We start from the raw sequence: 21,151 nt of genomic DNA on the forward strand, positions 1-21,151 counted from the left end.
TTTTTTTGTGGAAAAAAAAAAATCACTGGCAAGTTTGCTTTGGGTCTGTACCACCAATATTCTCTGAAGGAGACCAGGAGCTTTTAGAAACTGTTGTCTTTCTTTTTCTGTTGGTGCTCCCAAACCGTTTCCCCCCTCAAACCCAGCTCTGCCAGTCTTGATCAGAAGGAACGAATCCGTCAGTCACGGTAGACACCTTTCTGGAGTTTCAGTGATGGTCTATGTTGAAAGCCATCAGTTCTGCCGCAGCACTTCTCCTGTAGACAACTGGTTTAGCTGAAAACAGCTCCGCTTTTCACTGGAGATGGGAGGGTAAACAGTAGAAGCAGAAGTGTCATCGGATAACTTTTTTTTTTTTAATTTTTTTTTTTTTGCTTGTGTGATAGCAAATGGATCTGATGCTCAGAGAATGGAGTCTCCAGTGACTGGTGACAGGTTCTTATTTTATGGTTTTTTCCTCCCACCCTTAGATGATAAGCTGTGATGCGGAGATTATACCTAACCCTCAGCCTCATGTTAGGTGCAGAAGGCCAAGGCTTCCCAGATGGGTCACTTGGTCAGCTCTGGATTTGGGCATGTGACCGAAAGGTTTTTATCTATGGCCAATGTGTCTCAGAAGCATAACCAGGGACTGTTCCAACTGACCATAAGCTTCAGTAAATATCCATTCTATTGTTACAAAAGAGAATAACCAAATGTTTCTTTGGCTTTTAAATTCCATAAAATTCAAGTTCCTCATGGGAAAACAATGGTGTTCACCAAAGTAATAACATGATAGATCTGCAAAATACTTTCCAAATGAAGCCAGTATTTCTACATGGCACGTTACATACGACAAATGGTATGAAAACGACGAGGGTGTTTTGGGAGTGGTCTGTTACGCATGGTAATTAGTTTTTAGAAACAATGTTGACTTCCTATGCTCCTAATTCTGAGATCAGATGATCACTTCAGCATGGCCCTGTGTTCTCCTCTGGCTATGTGAGATGAGAACTCGTACCGATCATGGCTTCGGTAGCCACACATATTACACTCGAAAGGGTCACGGAAGCCATGGCACCCCATGTGAATAGTGAACATCACATAATCCAGGAAGAGGACGCGACAGTGGTCACACCGATACACATCCATCACCTCCCCTTCTTTGTTGACCACTCGGATGGAGTCTCTCGGGCAGATGGGTGGGGGCTTGAGGAGTTCATAAGGTCGAGGGACCTCCTTCAGAAGTGGCATCCCATTGCGGGCCCGAGGGAGGCCCAGATGATTTTGTTGGTAGAGGTGATTCTGGCGTTCTTCGTGGTTGCTGTCGGTGTCTGTGGAGTCATGGCCGCTATTGTTGGGGGAGTGAACCCTTTCAGAAGACAGGCTCTTCTCTGGAAGGTGGATGCTCTTCTTTTCCAGCTCCTGGGGGGCACCATTTGGCATCTCAGCCCGGGTGAGGGCTATGGGGTACATGCTGCTGATAACAGGAACCATCTCGGAGGTGGGAGCAGGCGGTGTCTGGACTAAGGGGCGCAGGGCCTCGGCACCAAGATAGCTGATGGCGTTGTTGATGGCTTGGTCCATCATTCGGGTCTGCATGATCTCGTTCTCTTTCTCATACATATAGCTAGAATTATAGTTGACGTCGAAGCAGTGGCGCTTTTCACCTGGAACAAGTCACACAAAGGATTACAAAGGGAATGGCATAAAGGCAGAAAGTTTGTCAAATGATTTTCCAGAGTCTTCAATCTTCAAGAAGGCAAAGAAGGATAAGCTATCTGCTGCCCAAGAACACCCAACGAGGACAATAGCTCAAACAGCACTGAAGTCTCCAGAGCTGCTGGGCCAGGGTAACACATGTGGAGGGTCAGAATAAAGCCGGCAGGCAAAAGGGAGGGGAGAAGATGTCATTAGGTTGAGGCCACATCATGAAGAATGCCTATGCTCTCATCAAAGGGGAACTCAAGGGAAAGGAGGAGAAAGGCAGTCCAGCTTGGTGGTGTAATGGGCAGTAGATTGGACCACACTGCTGGAAGCCACCTGGCTGACCGCAGGTTTGGATCTCCAGTTGCACTTGAAAACACCCAGGGTATGTGGGGGCATGGCCAAGACCTGATAAGGAATTATGGTGAGACGAGACCCCCATTGAGGGTACTTTCTCTCTTGGGGACATGCCTGTGCTATCATGAATAAAGCAAATAAACTTAAAAAAAGAAGCTGGGTCTGCAGGTGAATTGGTGGTTAAGGCAGCTGGACTCCCACATAGCTGACTGCAGTTCAAGTTCCGGACCTGGCAGCTTGCTTTCTCACTTTCCTTCTCTCTCTCTCTGGTCAACTTCAAAAAAATAAATAAAAATAATGACAATGAATAAAATAAAATAATTCTTTGTAAAAAAGAATTATTTATTTAATTCTATTCATTTATTCATTCATCTATTTTAATTTGACCAAAGAGAGACACAGAGGGAGAGAGAGGGGGGTGGGGAGTGAGAAAACAAGCTACCAGGCCTGGGACTCAAACCATGGTTGACCATGTGGAAGAGTTCAGCGCCTTAACCACCATGCCATCTGCTGGTCCCCAATAAAATAATTATCTTTTTTTAAAAAGCCAAATTAGATGGGGTCTAGAGGCATTAGGAAGCTACCACTGTCAGGAGTGTGGGGCCTCTGCACTTCCACTGTTTGTGAACTTAAGACACAGTCAATTGGCAAACTCTTATTTTGTCTGTTATTTTCTGCTTGATATATCGGGTAGCCAGAGGGACGGAAGTGCTGCAAAGAGTGGAGACATTGTACGACTGGTCTTGGCAGCTTTGTAAATAGCTACAGAGGTAGAGAAAATAGTCCCCCAAACTCCAACTTGTTACTCCCCAAACTTACCAGTCACCTGACCAAGATTTAAGAAAAAGAGCTTCAAATGCAGAAAGTGTGAGGAAAAGCTTTCTTAAAGAGAGGTCATGATCTTTATTCCTTTCCTACTTTGCTACTTTTCACTTGAAAAGTGTCTCACTGATATGCATGCCATCATTAGGACCTACTCACACTTAACCGAAACATTTATTTGTGGTCACCCTCTCCTCGCATGTCAAACTGCTGAGAAATTTTGAAAACAGAGTTTAGCCACCTTCAGGCGTGTGGGTGTTGTGTGTTAGAATACAGAGGCTCTCTGGCCACAGGGAAGGCAGGAACGGGGGCTGCAGCGATGGCAGGTGTGCTCAGTGGTGAGTGGCCGGGAAGGGAACAGAAAGCTGGAGGGTAACCTTCAGCTAAGGTCATTACTGATACTTTTTCATGCTGATGATCTTGGATTCCAGAGAGACTTGCAGGGCCATATCCCTCTCTTCTGTAACATTTCCAGGGCATGCTGTGGTTCCCAATTTGTCACTGTCATGTAGAAATGGGTTCAGTAACAAAAAAAGAATCAAAGAAGAAAATAAAATGGATGGAAAGAACTAGTTCCTGTTTTTGAAGAGTTTCTAGTCTAGTGGGCAAGAAATACACCTTCAATAAGATGGGATTGGAGGAAAACCATAGGTTACAAATTAGGAAAGGGCTGCTTTGCTCTATGGAGGCCCTTGATTTCCTCCTCAATGCCACATTTGAGCCATTTAAACAGGTGAGTAACAAGCCGCATGTAAAAAGAATGATAAGGCATCATATAGACAAAGGCAAGGCAGGTATAAATTGTAGCTTTAAGTGTTCAGGGAATGCAAAAACTTCAGAAATACTTGAGGAAGGGAAAGCATTCCTGGAAAATCTAAATTTTAAGAAGGGTCTTGAGGTAGACTAGATTTTCAGTGAGGGGGAGAGGACATCCTATTGGAAGAGGGAGCCTGAATGAAGACAGAGAAGGGGGACTATGCAGGACACGCACGGGAAGAGGAAGAGAATCTGGCTAAAGCTGTTAAGCATGAAATAGTCATTCTCAAACTTCCTTCATCTATCACAATATCCGCACACCAGGGTAGTGTGGTGGTTGACAGCTCTAGAATCAGATGGACTGGGTTTGATGCCTGCTCCATTGGTTACTAATTGCGTGACCTTGGCTGTGTTACTTAACCTACTTATGTTCTGTGTTCTCATGTACAATGGAGATAATAATCATATCTACTTTGTGGAGTCACTGGAAAGTGCTTAGAACAGTGCTTGGCACATAGAGCACACTGGTAAATGCTAGAGGTTTTTTCTTTCTTTCTTTGAATCAGATGACATTTTCTTTTCTTTCTTTTTTTTTTCCTAACTTTCTAAAAGTAAATTTTGTATCACTAATAACCAACAACCTGAATCATCTGCCACAAATTGGAGGTAACTATGAAAAATGAAGACAATGAAACAGAAGAATTTATTAATTTTTGATCAGCTACTAATACAAGTACTTGGAGACTAAGATCTTCTCTCTGCTAAAAACAGAGAAAACACCAAGTATTAGACTAGTTTTAAGGTAACTAGCACCAGGACCAGCAGGTGGCATGGTGGTTAAGGTGCTGGACACTCCCACATGGTCAACCATGGTTTGAGTCCTAGACCTGGCAGCTTGCTTTCTCACTCTCTTTCTCTGTCTCTCTCTGGTCAAATTAAAATAAATGAATGAATAAATTTTTTTAAAAAAAGATAACTAGCATCAAATTAAGTCTAAATCTTTCTCCTTACTATAATCAGGGAAACAGAAAGAGAACTGAAAAGAAAATTATTTTCTTGCCACATTAATCAGATTTTTTTCCAATTTTTATTTAACTTTATGTATCTACTTATTTTTCATTTAGAATTTGACCAGAGAGGACAGAGTGAGAGTGAGAGAGTGAGAAAGCCAGCTGCCAGGCCCGGGACTGGAACCATAGTCAGCCACATGGGAGTCCAGCGCCCTTACTCTGTTGTTACCCACTGGCCCCTAATGAAGTTGTGTGTGTGTTTTTTTTTAAAGTATTACTTATTTAATTTTATTTATTATATTATTATCATTTAAAAATTCTATAGGGCACATGTGCTCACCAGAGAGAGGGACAGAGAAAGAGAGAAAAAAGGAGAAAGCAAGTCACCAGGTCTGGGACTCAAATCACAGTCAATCATGTGGGAGTTCAGTGCCTTAGCCACCACCTCAACTGCTGGCCCCTGGATCAAAGTTTTTAAGTACCCCGTGTGTCTCCTGGTGGTTTGTTTCCCACATTTTGAGAAACATCGATGAACGCCAACATTCAGTGAGACCTAATGATGGGGATTCTGAGAGACCAATCATAGGGTCTGGATTTGAATCAAGAGCAAATGGCAACACGCCTCTGAGAAAGTCTGTAACAGCAATGTGTAAAATGGACTACAAGAAATTGAAGCCAGAAACACCAGCTAAAAGATGTAATCTAATCATATTTATCTTGTATCTCCAATACCTTAATGTCAATCTGATTGTCTCTAGATAAATAGGGAAGAAAAGTAGTCAAAAGAAAACACCCTATCCTGGCAACTCGATAAGAAGTCATGGAAAGGTAGACCTTTGCCAAGGTAATCAATGGTTTTTATTTTCATCTTCGAGATTGGATGTATCTTTAGTCAAAGCCATCTGGAAAAATGACAGACAGCATAAAAGCCAGCTAAGGTCACAAACATTCATTCTTCTGAAAGTGACACAGAAATGATCAACTTTGGTTTCTTGGCCTTTTCAAGGTTGTTGATTTGTGGCTAGTTCTACTCCCTAAATACCAGGGGTCCTTGAGAATATTTTTATCTTTTACAAAACAGAGAAACTACAGAAGGTTTCGGGTGAGGTAGGCATATCACAAACTCTGCTTTTAGCCTTTCTCCCAAGAGTTTGCTTTTTTTAACCCGGCCTATAATTTCACAATCTATACCACCTGCAGTATATGTCAGAAAGCAGATCAATGCTCAAGTTGTAAGAGGCAAAACATTAAGAGGAAAATAAGCCCCGGGATGGGTGGAAAGATGTGACTGAGTTCTGTGGTTACACAGACCATCGTTCATTGTTAAGAAGATGGGAGAGCCTCAGATCTTCACGTGCACGCAACTTGCAATCATCAGATCCCCTCATCTACAAGTTACGGTAACTTGAACAGTGCAGATGATTATCAGTCACCTGTAGACACGATGACTCAACGTGTATGAAACTCAGAAGGGGCAGGCTTCTTTAATTGAAAAGCCAACAGCTCACGTTTCTTTAGTAACACACTCATAAAAAAGGTTAGTCAAACCACAAGAGGGTAACTGCTTCCAAACCTGTGCAGGGCCTCTGGTCCAGCTTCTAGTCAAAATCACACCACACCTTTGGATGATTCATGATACTAGCTTCAGGCTGAAATAGAGGTTTTCTTCCAATGAAAACACAATGACAACAGCGAGTCCTAAATCAAAGAACCAAGGCTGCCTAGTCGAGCCATTCCTTTCATTCTTTTTATTTATTTATTTAAATTAAAATGATTTATTTAATATTATTAATTATTATTACCATTATTTATTTTGCTGTAGGGCACATGTGCTCATCAAAGAGAGATGAAAGAGAGAGAGAGAGGAAGTGAAAAAGCAAGCCACCAGGTTCGGGACTCAAACCATAGTCAGCCATGTGGGAGTCCAGTGACTTAACCATCTTGTCACCTGCTGACTCCTGACTCCCCTCTCGTTCTTTTTAAAAGTATCGGTCTCTAATATTGAGTCTTTGGTAACTCTGAACTGAGCAACCGCTTAGCCTGAAATGATGCATGTAGCGAGAGCATGTGATTGCTGGCTTCTGATGCCAACTTGGAAATTCTGAATCACAGACTAGAGCTACAAGGGATCTTAACTGGGCATGTAGATTTGGATCTCTGTTGTCAAGATCAAGGGTCAAGGTCCATCACCCTCATCTGTTTACTTCTGGTCTTTACACATCACAGCACTGAGCACGTACACAGCAATATTCCTACAGAGAGCTATGACTGATTGAGCCTACGGTACACGCAGTGCCATCCTAGATAATTTACATTTGTCTCTTGCTCCTTCTTTTTTTTCAGTTTTCTATAGTGCTTATGCAATCACGAGAGAGACAGAGACAAAGGGTCAGAGAAAGTGAGAAATTATCCCTCTGGGGGGATGGCTGCACCACAATCCCCCCTCTGCATTCTCCTCTCAGGATTTTGGGCATACATGTACACATGCCCGACCTGACTTTCAAGCCTCCAGGTCCAGGAGTTGAACCTTAGCTGGCCACGTGGGATCTAGCACTTTAGGCTCCATGCCACCTCACTCCCATTTGTCTCATTTTTATCAGCCCTTTAGGGATTAATACTTTTTAAGGTATGCATTTTCACCTTAGATGAAGATCCTAAAGTATGAACAGGTCAATTCACTTTCCAAGGCTGCCCAGGTGATGAATGGAAAACCAGGAGGCAATCCAAGAGCCCACCTACCTCAGTGTGTTTGTCACCCACTGCTTCCCACCCACGACCTTGCCCCATTGCCACATGCTGAGCACTATGGCTGCACAGCCTCACCGCCAGCAGTGATTCAGATTCTCTGCAGGGGTGGTTGCCATAAGCAGTGGAGAAGGGGGCTTAGTGGCAGCAACTGTCTGTTTTTTCCACATGGACCAACACATACTTTCGAGAGGTAGCTATGATGCACAGAGGGGCCGTGACATTTATAAACTGCTTAACAGAGTGCCTGGGATATGTAAGCACTTGGAAAATGGTAGGTTATTATTAGTAGTAGTAGTATTTGCTTAGCATCATGTTGGGTGCTTTGAGGGATACAAACCTAATTGCACTCCAGTAGAGGAGATGTGGCATTTACACAATTCCATTACAAATCAGTATCCTTAATGCTAAGCAGTAGAACAAAGTATAAAGCAGCTAAGAGAGTGGCAAAAGAAAACTACGAGCCACTTCTCAAATAGGCCACAACTAACATGGGGGTAACTATTAATCTTTTCTTTTTTTCTTTAAATATGTTCCTTTATTCATGATAGTGTGTGTATGTATGCAAATGAGACAGAGAGATGAGCGCCTTTCACAGTCACTGGACCACTGCAAACCCCTTCTTCCAGTCCTCCAGCCTACTGGATCCTGGGTACTTGTGTGCATGCTTGACACGTTTCAGGCTGGCCAAGCAGAGGATTCGAACCATGTCTGCCACGTAGACCAGGCTTCTCTGGCAGCACATTACTGCTATGCCACGGAGCTGGCCCTATTCCACTCTTGCTGGTTTGTTTTTGCTATAGGGCATGTCCACTTGCCAGACAGAGAAAGAGAGAAAGAGAGTGAGAAGGCGCCTTCCAGGGGGGATGGCCACACTACAATCCCTTCTCCTCCACTCTCCTCTCAGTATTTTGGGCAAGAATGCACACACGCCCAGTGTGTTTTCTAAGCCACCAGGTCAGGGACCCAAACAGCACAGTTGGCCTTGTGGCAATCCAGCTGCCTTAACCACCATGCCACCTGGCTGGCCCAAATGTACTCCATTCTTTAAATTCTCCTTGTAATTAGAAGTAGTGGTAGTAATGTTGGGCCAGCAGGTGATGTGGTGGTTAAGGGCACTGGGCTCCCACGTGGTCAACCATGGTTCGAGCCCCGGGCCTGGCGGCTTCCTTTCTCACATTCTCTCCCTCTCTATGTCTCTCTGACCCTCTCTGGTCAAAATTAAAATAAATAAATATAACAAGAAGTAAACCATTTAACTTGCCTTAAGTTCAGAAGGAGGCTGAAGCAGAGAGAGAACCCACGGTGTGGAAATGTGGACAACGTACCCTTTTAAGGGCAGATTCAAGGGAGGACATCCAGATAAGAGATCCTGAGAAGTGGGAAAATATTACATAGGCAAGGGTGGAGTAGTTCACTGTGGCAGAAGCAAAGGATTAGTTGGCTAAAATGATAAAACTAGAAAAGGTAACCTGGAGATTGTGAAAGGCTCAGAATGCCTGATTGAGTGGCTCAGATTTTATTCCACTGGGAGTCACTGAAAGAGCTTTTTTTTTTTGAGAGGTTTTTCGCTATAGGGAATGTGCGCTCGCCAGACAGACAGAGAGAGACATAGAGACAAAAAGCGAGAAATCACCTCCCAGGGGGGATGGTCATGCTGCAATCCCTTCTCCTCCATTCTCCTCTCGGGATCTTGGGCATGCACGCACACGCGCCCGGCGTGAGCTTTAAGCCACCGGTCTGGGACACGAACCGCGGTCGACTACATGGGAGTCCAGCGACATAGCCATTACACTAACTGCTGGTTCCCTGAAAGAGCTTTTTGAAGAGGGGAGCAGTATTATTTGACCTTTAGAAAAATAACACAAATTTAATATTATGGTCCCTGTGATAGATTAAAGTGAAATATTCAGATTTTCTTTAGGTTTCTTCAAGTCACCAAAATGTGTCTACTATTGCATATAATTTCCCATATGCGTCACAGCTTACTTACTCTTACCGCAAGCACATACTTTTTAAAAATGGCAGGTAAATAGGGGAAATGGCATATCCAGTGATTATTGTGTTTCTGACCTCAAAGTAAATGAGAATAAAATCACTTTTTTTTTTCTTTTTTAGGTTTTTACCATAGGGCATGTGTGTTCACTGGACTGAGACGGAGAGACAGTGAGAAATTACCCCTCAGAGGGGATGGCCACACTGCAATCCCTTCTCTTCCATTCCCCCCCTGGGATTTTTTTTTTTTTTTTTTTTGAGAGAGATTTTCGCTATAGGGCGCGTGCGCTCGCCAGACAGACAGAGAGAGACATAGAGGCAGAAAGCGAGAAATCACCCCCCAGGGGGGATGGTCACGCCGCAATCCCTTCTCCTCCATTCTCCTCTCGGGATCATGGGCACGCACGCACACGCGCCCGGCGTGAGTTTTAAGCCACCGGGTCCGGGACGCGAACCGCAGTCGACTATGTGGGAGTCCAGCGACATAGCCATTACGCTAACTGCTGGTTCCCCCCCTCCTGGGATTTTGAGCACACATGTACACACGCCCGGCATGATTTTCAAGCTGCCACGTCCTGTACTTGAACAGGTCAGCCATGAGGATACAGTACTTTAATCACCATGCCACATGCTGGCCCTCTAAAATTACTTAAAAAAAAAATATTTGCCAGAGGGCATGTGCATGTGCCAGAGAGAGAGAAAGTAAGCATGGGGCATGGTCATACCGCAATCCCTTCTCACTTCTCCTTCCTTTCAGGATTTGGGCACGCATGCACATGTGCTCAGTGTGTTTCTCAGGCCACTGGGTTTGGGACTTGAATTGCACAATGGCCATCTGAGATCCAGCTACCCTAATCACCATGCCATGGAGCCAGCCTGAGACTAAAATTACTCATACTTCTTTCAGGAGGAGGTTAAAACAGAGGGGCTCCAGAGCATGAAGCAGCAGGGCAGAGGAGAGAACCGAGCTGCAGGAGTGGCAGTGAGAGTGACGGAGCTGGAGACCAATTTTGTCACTTTAGAAGAATTTGTTTTGGGGCTGGCAGGTGGCATGGTGGTTAAGGGCGCTGGATTCCCACATGGCTGAACCACGGTACAAGTCATGGACCTGGTGGCTTGCTTTCTCACTTTCCCTTTCTCTCTCACTCTGTCCCTCTCTGGTCAAATTCAAATAAAAAAATATACAAAAAAATAAAGTTAAATAAAAAATAATCTTTTTTAAAAAAGAAGACTTTGTCCTTTGTGAGATACTGTGAAGTGCCACTTGGGTGTCATCTGTCCTAATGTAGTCACCAGGGGAAAACAGTCCTTTTCTCTGGGAAACATGGCCTAAGCGGAGAACAACTGCCCTTCTGTAAGGGGTTTTTCTTCCACCAGTTCTCAATGACCAGACTCCTCACTGTCCAAAGCCCCCATGTAACACATGTGACATGCACTGCTCTGGGCAAGGAAGGGCCTGACCTGCAGAGCCTTATAGACCTAGGTCTGGGCCTGCTCTGTCACCTACTGCTATGTCTCTCCATCTCTGTGGTCCTCCTTCCCTCCTGGGTAAAAGCGCTTGACCAGTGGTCCCTAACACCCCTAAAATGCTATAACATTGTAATGGTTATAGGACTAAGGGAAGGAGTGGGAGATGATACTTTATGCTCTTAGAAACAGGTATTAAAATGTCTTCCTGTCTCCGTTACCAAAGCAGACAGTTTCTCATTAGTTACTTCACAGGGAGAACCGGTGGTGTTTGTTGAAGTGTCAAAACCTCACTAACATGTTTACCACGGGCGAGTGAGATCTTTTTTCATACTCTTTCAACATGAAAACTTCCTTTAATAACGTAATACATAAAATTCTTAAAAAGGAGATGCTACTGAAACTACTTTGGTCTGAGTAATAAATCTGTTTTTTGGGAAACAATGAAAATCAGGAAAAAGAAATATGCAGAAATGTAGTCATTTTTTTCCCTCCCTCCTGGAGAGAAATCTGGCCTCCATTTTGAGCCAAGTATTTGAGGATGGTTTAGTTGGAAACACTATCAAATGAGTTTATAATAGGAGAACAAAATTCGGAGAAAGGAAAACTCCTAAAGGAGTTAGGATACTGAATGTAATGTCTTTTTGTCCTTTGAAAGAACAACTAAACAGAATTACTTTGACAATAAAGATGCTTATTTCCGACGAATATGTGTCTACTTATTTCCCATTTGACAAAAAGCAATACAAAACTTCATGAAAAATTAGAAAACAATTGATTTATCCTACTTGGGCAATTTATTTAAACATTTTATTATAGGGTGCGTGCAGTCACCAGAGACAGAGAGAGAGAGAGAAGTGAGAAAGCAGCCTCCAGTTATGGTCAATGCATTTTGGTTTAAAAAACTGAAATTCTCTTAAATTTAGAGAATTTAAGGGAGGAGGGTGAGAATTTAATGGAGGGATAACCAAGATGCAATCCCTTCTCCTCCATTTTCTTCTCAGCATTTTGGATAGTACTCACATGTGCCTAGCGTGTTTCTCAAGCTGCCAGGTCCAGGACTTGAACCATGCTGTTGGCCATGCAGGATTCAGTTGCCTTAACCACCATGCCACCAGCTGGCCCTAATTTTATTCCTACTCTTCAACAGAGGCATGTTTTTGTGATTCTAAATGCACTTAGACTGAATCCAATCTGTCCTTCTTTCCCAGTTCACTTCATCTTCAATGGGTGAAAAATCATCTGAAGCCTGCCAGGAAAGTAATGGGCTGGCCTAATGATTTAATTTCACCTTCACCCTTACAGTTCAAGAGGTCAGGGAAGCCAAGGCTGGTCTGAGTGCTGTGCAACCGTCAGCAAGGATTAAAGAGAGTGACTCATTCTTCCTTCACACCTACCCATTGCCATACCCTGCCTGGTAGCTGAATCTTTTCAGAAAATGGTGCCTTGGACAGGAAGTATATGGAAGGAGAGAGAAGAGGAGAGCAGGAAAGGAGAAAGGTGGAGAGGGATGGAGAGAGAAGGAGGGGAGAGGGGAAGGGAAGGGAAGGGAGAGAAGGGAGAGGTGAGGAGTGGAGGGGAGGGGAGAGAGGGAAAAGGCGAGAGAAGCCAGCATATTATATCACTTCATCTCATACACTATGCAGTGTCACGGATAAGGTTCCTTTCTTCCCTCCATTGACATCGTAAAAACTGATTGAATTAAGTGATTGAAAGGGGTTTCTTTTACTTAAAAACAGTCTCAGACAAACATTTAGGATATAAGTAGATGCTCAAAGATTAGAACAGTGCCCAGGAACAAGAATATCACATACATGACACAAGCTCTTAAACATTTGTATTGTGAATGAGTGAATGAAGAAGCAAATGAACAAGCTAAGTAAAATATATGAATGTTGAGCTAATGCAACTTTTTTCAGATTCTCTAATCAACATCTTTGTATGGTTTATAACATCAACAATCTATATGTATAGACTTGAGAAAAGGGTTTCTGATGTTGCACACGTGGGCTTTATAAACACAAAGTGGTATTCATGATTGCTGCCTGAGATCTCTCTCTCTCTTTTTTTTTTTTTTTCTTTTTTTGAGAGGTTTTTGCTATAGGGCACATGCGCTTGCCAGAGAGACAGAGAGAGACAGAGAGACAGAAAGCAAGAAATCATGCCCAAGGGGGATGGCCACACCACAGTCCCTTCTCCTCCATTCTCCTCTCGGGATCTTGGATCTTAGACATGCACGTACAGGCGCTCAGCGTGAGTTTAAGCCACCAGGTCCGGGGCTTGAACCGCGGTCGACTACATGGGAGTCCAGTGACATAGCCATTATGCCAACTACTGGTCCCGGCTGCCTGAGATTTCCTTCCTAAGTCATCGCACAGGCTTGTAGATGGGAGGAACCTTTCTGGTCACTTCATCATCACCTATTCAGTCTCATTTCACAGGTAAGTAAGTAGAGGCCCAGAAAGGTTACACGATTTATCTAGACATGCACAGTTAAGAAATGGCAGGACTAGAATCAGAACCTGAGTATTTTGGCTTCTAATCCAGTGCCTTACTGTGCTACAGCACAACTTACAAAAAAAAAAAAAAAGATTTCCCTGTTATTCTGAGATTTGTAGCCCTGCAGTTGCTAGCTAGGTTCCTCAAATCAAGAGCTAACCTTACTAGGTTTCTGATTACGGCACAGAGAAAGCGCCAAGGCTAGAAGGGGAGAGAAAGCATCTCAGGAGCCTAGAAGGAGAGAAGTAATAATACTCTAGTCACAATGGTCACAAACAAAAGGAATGGATCTCTGAGCAACAGGCAAAATGGTACAGATTTGGACTTAGGAAACATGCCGCATTTTTAAATTCATGAAAATACCAAAGCATTTATTGTATGAAACAGGGCCTTAGCAGAGCTACAGGTGTAGGGGAGCTATAAGAACTAGGTCCCTTCTTTAACATTTTAGTTCCCTTAAACCAAGATGGGTTGGCCATAACTCAACTAAAATTTCCTCCAACTGAAAATACACCAATGGCAAAGCACAGCAAGCCAAGTTTTGTTTTGTGCCCTTCTTCACAGAAGTAAAAGTCAAAAGATACACGAGCACTATTTTTTAAGACAATGTCCTGGTGGCACAGGTGGGGTACTATGCCTCAACTCTGCACAGAAGTCACCATGCGTCCCCTGACATACTCACCAAGAGGAGGGAAGGTAATAGGGAGGAGGGGGGCTCTCCTGAAACCGAAACATACCAACTTCAGTTGGACATACTTCATTCTTTTTTTTTTTTTTTTTTTTTAATTAATTTGCTACCGGGTGCATGTGCTCATTGGAGAGACAGAGAGAGAGAGAGAGAGAGAGAGAGAGAATGAGAAAGTACCTCCCAGTGGGGAATGACCATGTTATAATCCCTTCTCCTCCATTCTCCTGTTGGGATTTTGAGTATGTAAACACATGTGACTAGAGTGTTTTTCAAGCCTCTGGGTCCAGGACTCAAACTGTGTAGGTAGCCATGTGGGATCCTGTTGCCTTAACCTCAAAGCCACTGGTTGCCCCCTAATACTTTATTCTTAAAGTGACTAAAAGCATACAAAAGCTTTTCAGCTAATTAAAAGAAAATATTTAGGTAATCTTGAAAATGTATGAGTTCTTTCAATAGATCTCTATAATTTGAAAAGAAAACAAAAAACAAAACACCAAACACCCTGCTTATAAAAACATCATATAGACCAGAATAAAATTAGCTAGATTTAAAAGCCGGGCAGGTATTTACTATCTGTAAAAGATACTGAAAAGAATAAACACAGAAAGACAGAAGTAATAACTCAGCAACAGCAAGCAGCTTTGGAAAAAGAGAATGACAGGTTTCTAAAATATTGTTAGTATCGAGGGAGGTCTATTTTTGTGTGACAACTATTTTTGTTCGGTATCATCAACTTTTAATTTATAGCAAAACTGATACATTTAATTCAGCTGCCTACTACACAAATACAAGGCTATTTTAAATATCATGATCACATTTATTAGAACGTCTGGAGGAGTTCAGCAAAATATCTCTGCCACTTGGAAGTCCTATCTATAATGAACATAATTCTTTCTTAACCTTCTCATTCTGTTGTACTTTTTGACAATGTGAAAACCAATGGTATAAAAATTAACTCAGTAAGACAAATAATTAAATCAAACCTGTTATTTAAATCTATGTTTTCCCTTAAAGCCAATCTCAAATTCAAGAAAATATGACAATATGTTTTAGAGCAGGAAAAAAGTTTAAGCTTGTTAAGGGAACCAACTTGTAAAATGTAATTACAAAAGATTACAAAAATGCTATCTTGAACATCTTACTGGTGTAAATTGCTTAAACTCTCTCATGCAACATATGTCATACAGAGTAAAGAGGAAGGAACAGCATTTTTAACACCACCTCCATTTAGGAGATTGGATATTCCCATCTTCTCTTGTTAAAATTCTTTAGTTAAAATCTTTCATTCTATTTGCTAGACCCATCCATATGAGCCATGAAGAATGACAGTGTACGATGAGGAACCGAGTATCTTATTCTAACAGAGGTTAGGCTAGGAAGGGCCTGTGTAGAGGCATCCCATGTTATTTCAAACTATCTGCTAATAACAGCAGGAAAAGATTTGTATTCTTACCAATGAATTTCTGAGGCATTGAGCTTTTTCGTTTTGCCACATTGCTTGCTAATCTGTCCAGAACGAGAGCTCTTTCACTTCCCATCTCTGCTTTGATGTGTCTTGCCTCCGCACTTGCTGGTTTGGAAAAATGTGAAAAGAAGAGGGAAAAGAACGCGTTGGTAAACGGGGAGAAACGGAAATAAACAGGAAGGAAAAGTGTCCGAAGCCTGATGCACACTCTGCTGTTGTTACCTGTTCCTAGTGCTCAGATCCTTGCCTGAGTACCTGCAGTGGTCAGTAGAGCCGACACCGGGCACATTCAAATCTTGCAGTCTTATGCAGAGATGGGAAAGCCCGGCCCATCCCCAACCAGTACCTTCATTAGCAAGAGGAAGTATTAAACAGCCTGGACGTGGTTGGTTGCAAAAAGATAGATAGCTGGAGATCTTCTAACCCCCCTCAGCCTTCTCTCTGTTTCTGAGTAACTGCGTGTGACACCTGCAGACTGATATAATTCTTCTTAACAACTTTGAAAAAAAAAAAGAATCATGCCCCAGATTTACTGCTCTGTTTATGTTAATAGCACTTTTGAAAATAGAGACATTCACCCAGATAGCAAGAAACCTACTCAGTGATTTGTGTATTGAAATTACGAGTGTTCTCCTCCCCCCAGCAGGCCCCTCTTCCTTCCTATCTTTCAAATTCTGTTTCTCTGGGCTCTGCATTATCTGTTTCACATGCTCTTCACTTTTCAGAATCCTCTTCGCTAACATTTCCCTGAGCAACACGTCTGTTTTGAAATTAAAGAACAATTTGTATAATATATCTGCATTACATTTCTAATGAAGAATATGAATAAAAACTGCTGAGGGATATGGATTAACTATTAATCCATGTAGACCTGTGAATGGTGCAGGCCTATGGTTCTCAGACCTGCTATGTTTAGACTCACCAAAAGAGTATATAAAAAATACTTATGCCCAGACCCCATTTGGATCAATTAAGTCAGGACCTCTGGTATAGAGGCCTAGGTAATAGCATTTTCAAAGCTCCCTAGATGATTTTAAAATGCTGCTATAATTGAGCACCACTAATAGAGTAGATAAATAGCACCAATATTGAATCAATTAAAGTAGTAAATCAGAATAAATACAGTATGCTTTACCTTGGTACGGCAGTCAGTACCCAGTAAGACTTCATGTCTAAAGTTCAAACAGATACCAGCTGCCCTAAATATAAGGCTTTCAACTTTAACACATGATGCTAGCCTGTATCTTTCACAGAAAACTTTTTCTGTGAAAGGACAGATGGTAATTTTTTTATTTTTTATTTTTATTTTTTGGAGAGTTTTTTTGCTATATGGCACATGTGCTTGCCAGAAAGACAGAGAGAGATGGAGAGACAGAAAGCGAGAAATCATCACTCAGGGGGATGGCCGTGCTGCAATCCCTTCTCCTCCATTCTCCTCTCGGGATCTTGGGCATACGCGCCCAGCATGAGTCTAAGTCACTGGATCCAGGACTCGAACCGTGGTCAACTACATGGGAGTTCAGCAACATAGCCATTATGCCAACTGCTGGTCCTGAGATGTTAAATATTTTTAAATGTGTGTGACACAGATAGTCTGTTCTATATTCTTTCCCCCTGCCCTTCCACAGATCATAAGCCTTTAAAAATGTAAATAAACAAACAAACCCTGCGCCCAAACAGGTCTCTGTATACATTCAGCCTGGGGCCATATTTTGCCCACTTCATTCTGAACAAACATGTTTGGGAACTTCAATAAGTTTGTAGAAAAACAGAACTAAAGAGAGTTTATTTGAATGCAAAAAAAAAAAATTAAAACCCATGCATAATTTTTTTTTTAAGGTTTTTGTCATAGTGTGTGTGTACTCACTGGAGAGAGACAGAGAGAGAAAGTGAGAAATCACCCCCTCAGGGGGAATAGCCACACAGCAATCCTTTTCCCTCTGTTCTCCTCTGGGGATTCTGGGCACACACACACACACACACACACACACACACACACACAGCGTGATCTTCAAGCTGCTGAGTCTGGGATTTGAACCACTGTCAACCAGGTGGGAATCCAGTACCTTAACCACTACTCCACCTACTGACCACCCTGCATAATTTTTAAATAATATTCATTTTACATGAACTTTTGAAGACCCCTAGTATTATGATATTATAAACATTTGTTTCATTATAAGCATTTCAGGAATTACAAACTAAGATGAAGTATCCATACATTTCTAATGTCTCTAAGAAAAAAGAAACTGAAATCAGTTTAAGGGATTAGACTAAAAAGCAAGTGCAGAATGGACCTTCCCCCCCCAAATATATACACATTTTTGGAAATTGTCAATATTCATTCTGTAGTTGAAGATTACCATATAGTGCTATGTGAAAAGATTCTGATGTACAGAAATAATGTCACAAATTTTTTGGCCTCTGAGACATTCAGTAACACAAATGGACATGCTCAGAGCAAGGAAAACAGGCCACCTTTGGGGCAAATGAATGACAAAGACCTCTTGGGCAAGACTGTCAAGTACAGCTGGGGTAAGAACCAAAGCCAAATTAGAAAAGGAGAATTCAAAGTATTAAATATTCTTCATTTAATTAAAATTGTATTTATTTATTTAATTCCGTTTGTTATTATTATTTTTTATTTTGACCAGAGAGAGACACAGAGAAAGGGAAAGTGAGAAAGTAAGCCAAACTGCCAGGTCCAGGACTTGATCTGCGGTCAGCCATGTGGGAATCCAGTGCCTTTATCCACCACGCCATTTGCCAGTCCAATTATTCTTCATTTTTTTTTTGGAGAGGTTTTTTGCTATAGGGTGCATGCGCTCACCAGAAAGACAAGAGAGAGACAGAGAGATAGAAAGCGAGAAATCACTCCCCATGGAGGATGGCCATGCTACAATCCCTTCTCCTCCATTCTCCTCTTGGGATCTTGGGCATGCACGCACATGTGCTTGTTGTGAGTTTAAGCCGCTGGGTCCGGGACTCAAACCGCAGTCAGCTACATGGGAGTCCAGCGACATAGCCATTACACTAATTGCTGGTCCTCTTCATTTTTTTTACTGGCATTTAAAAAAGCTCTATGTCAGACATTACACAATACATATAAAGCTCAGTTAGAAAAAAGAAAAACCAGGAATGAAATAAACTCTGACTCCAAAATGAGTAAGAAATGATAATAATGACAATATTGATTAGACTTTGTTAAGTTTCTCGTCAAAATAATTCTAAGCTCTGAAGAAATAAATCCTAGCCCTCAGTCCGAGCCATCAACAACTAAGTAAATGAAAACAGTGGAGATCAGAACAAGGGGCCAGCGTGGCTTTTTGGCTAGTGGTAAAGAACTGTGACTTCGGTGACCAACAGCTATAAATAACTGGCAGTACAGTGACAGGACATTGCTGCTGAGCTAAGTGGGCCAAATTCTGTCCAGCATGGGGATAGGTTTAAATGACCAAACAGGAAACTATTATATATATATTATTTCCTTTCTAGCAAACCACCACCAGATGTGGCACTACCCAAAGCCCCGTGAGCAGAGAGATGAAAGACAAAGCTTGGAATCTGAAATAAGTTCCTGAGCTGTTATAAGGAGGGGTTTTTTCTTATGAGCAGGGGAGAGGCAGTTAAATTTGTGCTTTGACCAGAAACTTTCATTCCAGTTTGGGCAACTTTTACATCCAAGTAAGGTTTCCCACCATCCTGTTTTCGTTTTGTTTTGTTTTGCTTTGTTTTAAGTGTTGTTTTTTTTTTTTTGAGGGGTTTTTTTTTTTTTTGCTATAGGGTGCGTGCGCTCGCCAGACAGAGAGAGACAGAGAGACGGAAAGTGAGAGATCACTCCCCAGGGGGAATGGCCACGCTGCAATCCCTTCTCCTCCATTCTCCTCTCAGGATTTTGGGCATGCACGCACATGCGCCCTGCGTGAGTTTAAGCCCCCGGGTCCGGGACCCAAACCACGGTCAACTACATGGGAGTCCAGCGACATAGCCATTACGCCAACTGCTGGTCCCTGTTTTAAGTGTTTTTTGCTATCAGGTGGGTGTGCTTGTTGGAGAGAGAGAGAGAGAGAGAAAGAGAGAGACAGAAACCCAGAAATCACCCCCTAGAGGTGATGGCCACACCGCAATCCCTTCTCCTCCATTCTCCTCTTAGGATTTTAGGCACGTGTGCGTGTGTGCACGCACACACACCCCATGTGAGTTTCAAGCTGCTGAGTCCGGGACTTGAACTGCAGTTGGCCATGTAGGAATCCAGCACCTTAACCATTACACCACCTGCTGATACCACCCTGTATTTATTATCAAAAAGATTTATACTGATATGAGGATGGAAAGTAGTACTTTGGAAAATTTTACCTTTTATTTCCATTTTACCACTATTTTCATTATTCTCTTGCAGTCTCTCCTCTCATGACCAAATTCTTTCCCAGGACTTAACCAAGCATTCTGCTGCCAGTCTAGTTTTCCCATTTGTGTCTCAGCAGTCAGCCTACAGTTGACCAAAGTCACTGTCAATTATAACAAGCAGCTTTCTGAGGACACACAATCAACATCCTGTACATTAGGGAGGATGCTTGAAGTGTTGGATATGTTGACCTAAATATTTAATAATTAGGGCAAGTCACTAAATGGCAACGTTACGAGATAACATCACCTTTTATTCATGGCTACCCGCCAAGCTGGTCTTGATAGTCATTTCCAGATAAATTTTACTCTGTAAGTCAGTGACCAAATACTTAACATTTAAAAAGTAAAATTTCAGTATGCTCATGGAAAAACAGGTAATTTGAGGAATGGGTGAAGACTTGGCCATTTCCACAGTTCTGATTAGATTAAAAGAACTCTGAAACTACTCTAGAGGACCCTTGTTTACTTAGACCCTGACCCTGGATCATTCACTGAAAATATCTGCTCCCAGATCCCAGCCCTCACTGTACAAGCAAACACTCTCAGAGCAGTTCCCTTTTACCGAGCTAACTGTTTTCTAATTGGCAAGTTAGGCAAAGGCTAATTTTCAACTGAATATGGTGCACTCTCACCTTCTTTCCTAAACTGCTAGTCTTTTGCCTCACAGTGGTTGGACAGCTGATGTACAATACACTAAATAAGCACCTTTAAAAGAAAAAGAAATGTTTTGGAGTTGGAAAGTATCTTTGGGATTACAGAAGAGTGTAGGCAGTCCGCTGGAAAGGAAAAAAACAAAGACTATTGGCTTTTGGTTCTCTGCTCCAACTTTGGGACCCAACTGTCTATTTATACAAACAGTCTAGACTTGTTATCTTGCCACATCATGTCTCAGAAATGTAAGTGGAGGGAAACCAGTTTGGCAAGATAGTAAGAGAACAAGATAATGGGTTTAAATGACGAAATAGGAAATCCGTTCCTGGGTGGTGTTTGGCGGTTTAATGTTGCAAGGGGTGGGTGTGGGGATACCGACGGTGGCAAGGAGCAATGTGAACACTGAACATTTGGTTCATGAGTGAGCTCAGGAAGAGGGCCGTAATTCTGGATCAATCTCCCTTCATGTCACTTGTCTACTGTAAAGGAGATATACCAATTTTCACCAGTAAGACAATTTTAAAGACATGTTGAAAAAATAAATAACAAAATATAATACAAAGTCACAATTACAGAATAGGTTACTTACTACCTTTATTCCCT

At 42.3% G+C, this 21,151-nt stretch overlaps 1 protein-coding gene across 5 annotated transcripts in view; it reads right to left on the bottom strand.

The window, feature by feature from the left end:
• IKZF3 (IKAROS family zinc finger 3) overlaps window positions 1–21,151 on the bottom strand; it is a 109,310-nt gene continuing 88,159 nt past the window's right edge. The window contains exons 1-3 of one of the 5 annotated variants that reach the window (XM_006155909.3): window positions 15,837–16,347; window positions 15,479–15,595; window positions 1–1,649 (exon numbers count right to left, since the gene is read on the bottom strand). In XM_006155909.3, the coding sequence (XP_006155971.1) occupies window positions 946–1,649; window positions 15,479–15,563 (789 nt within the window). In that variant the 5' untranslated portion in view covers window positions 15,564–15,595; window positions 15,837–16,347 and the 3' untranslated portion in view covers window positions 1–945. Of the gene's footprint in view, window positions 1,650–15,478; window positions 15,596–15,712; window positions 16,348–21,151 lie in introns of those variants that run through there. The other 4 variants (XM_006155908.3, XM_006155906.3, XM_027774757.1 and 1 more) reach the window with 4 other exon arrangements.

This window comes from Tupaia chinensis, unplaced genomic scaffold, assembly GCF_000334495.1.
Source record: "Tupaia chinensis unplaced genomic scaffold, TupChi_1.0 Scaffold000477_1, whole genome shotgun sequence".
Taxonomy (NCBI): Eukaryota; Metazoa; Chordata; class Mammalia; order Scandentia; family Tupaiidae; genus Tupaia; species Tupaia belangeri.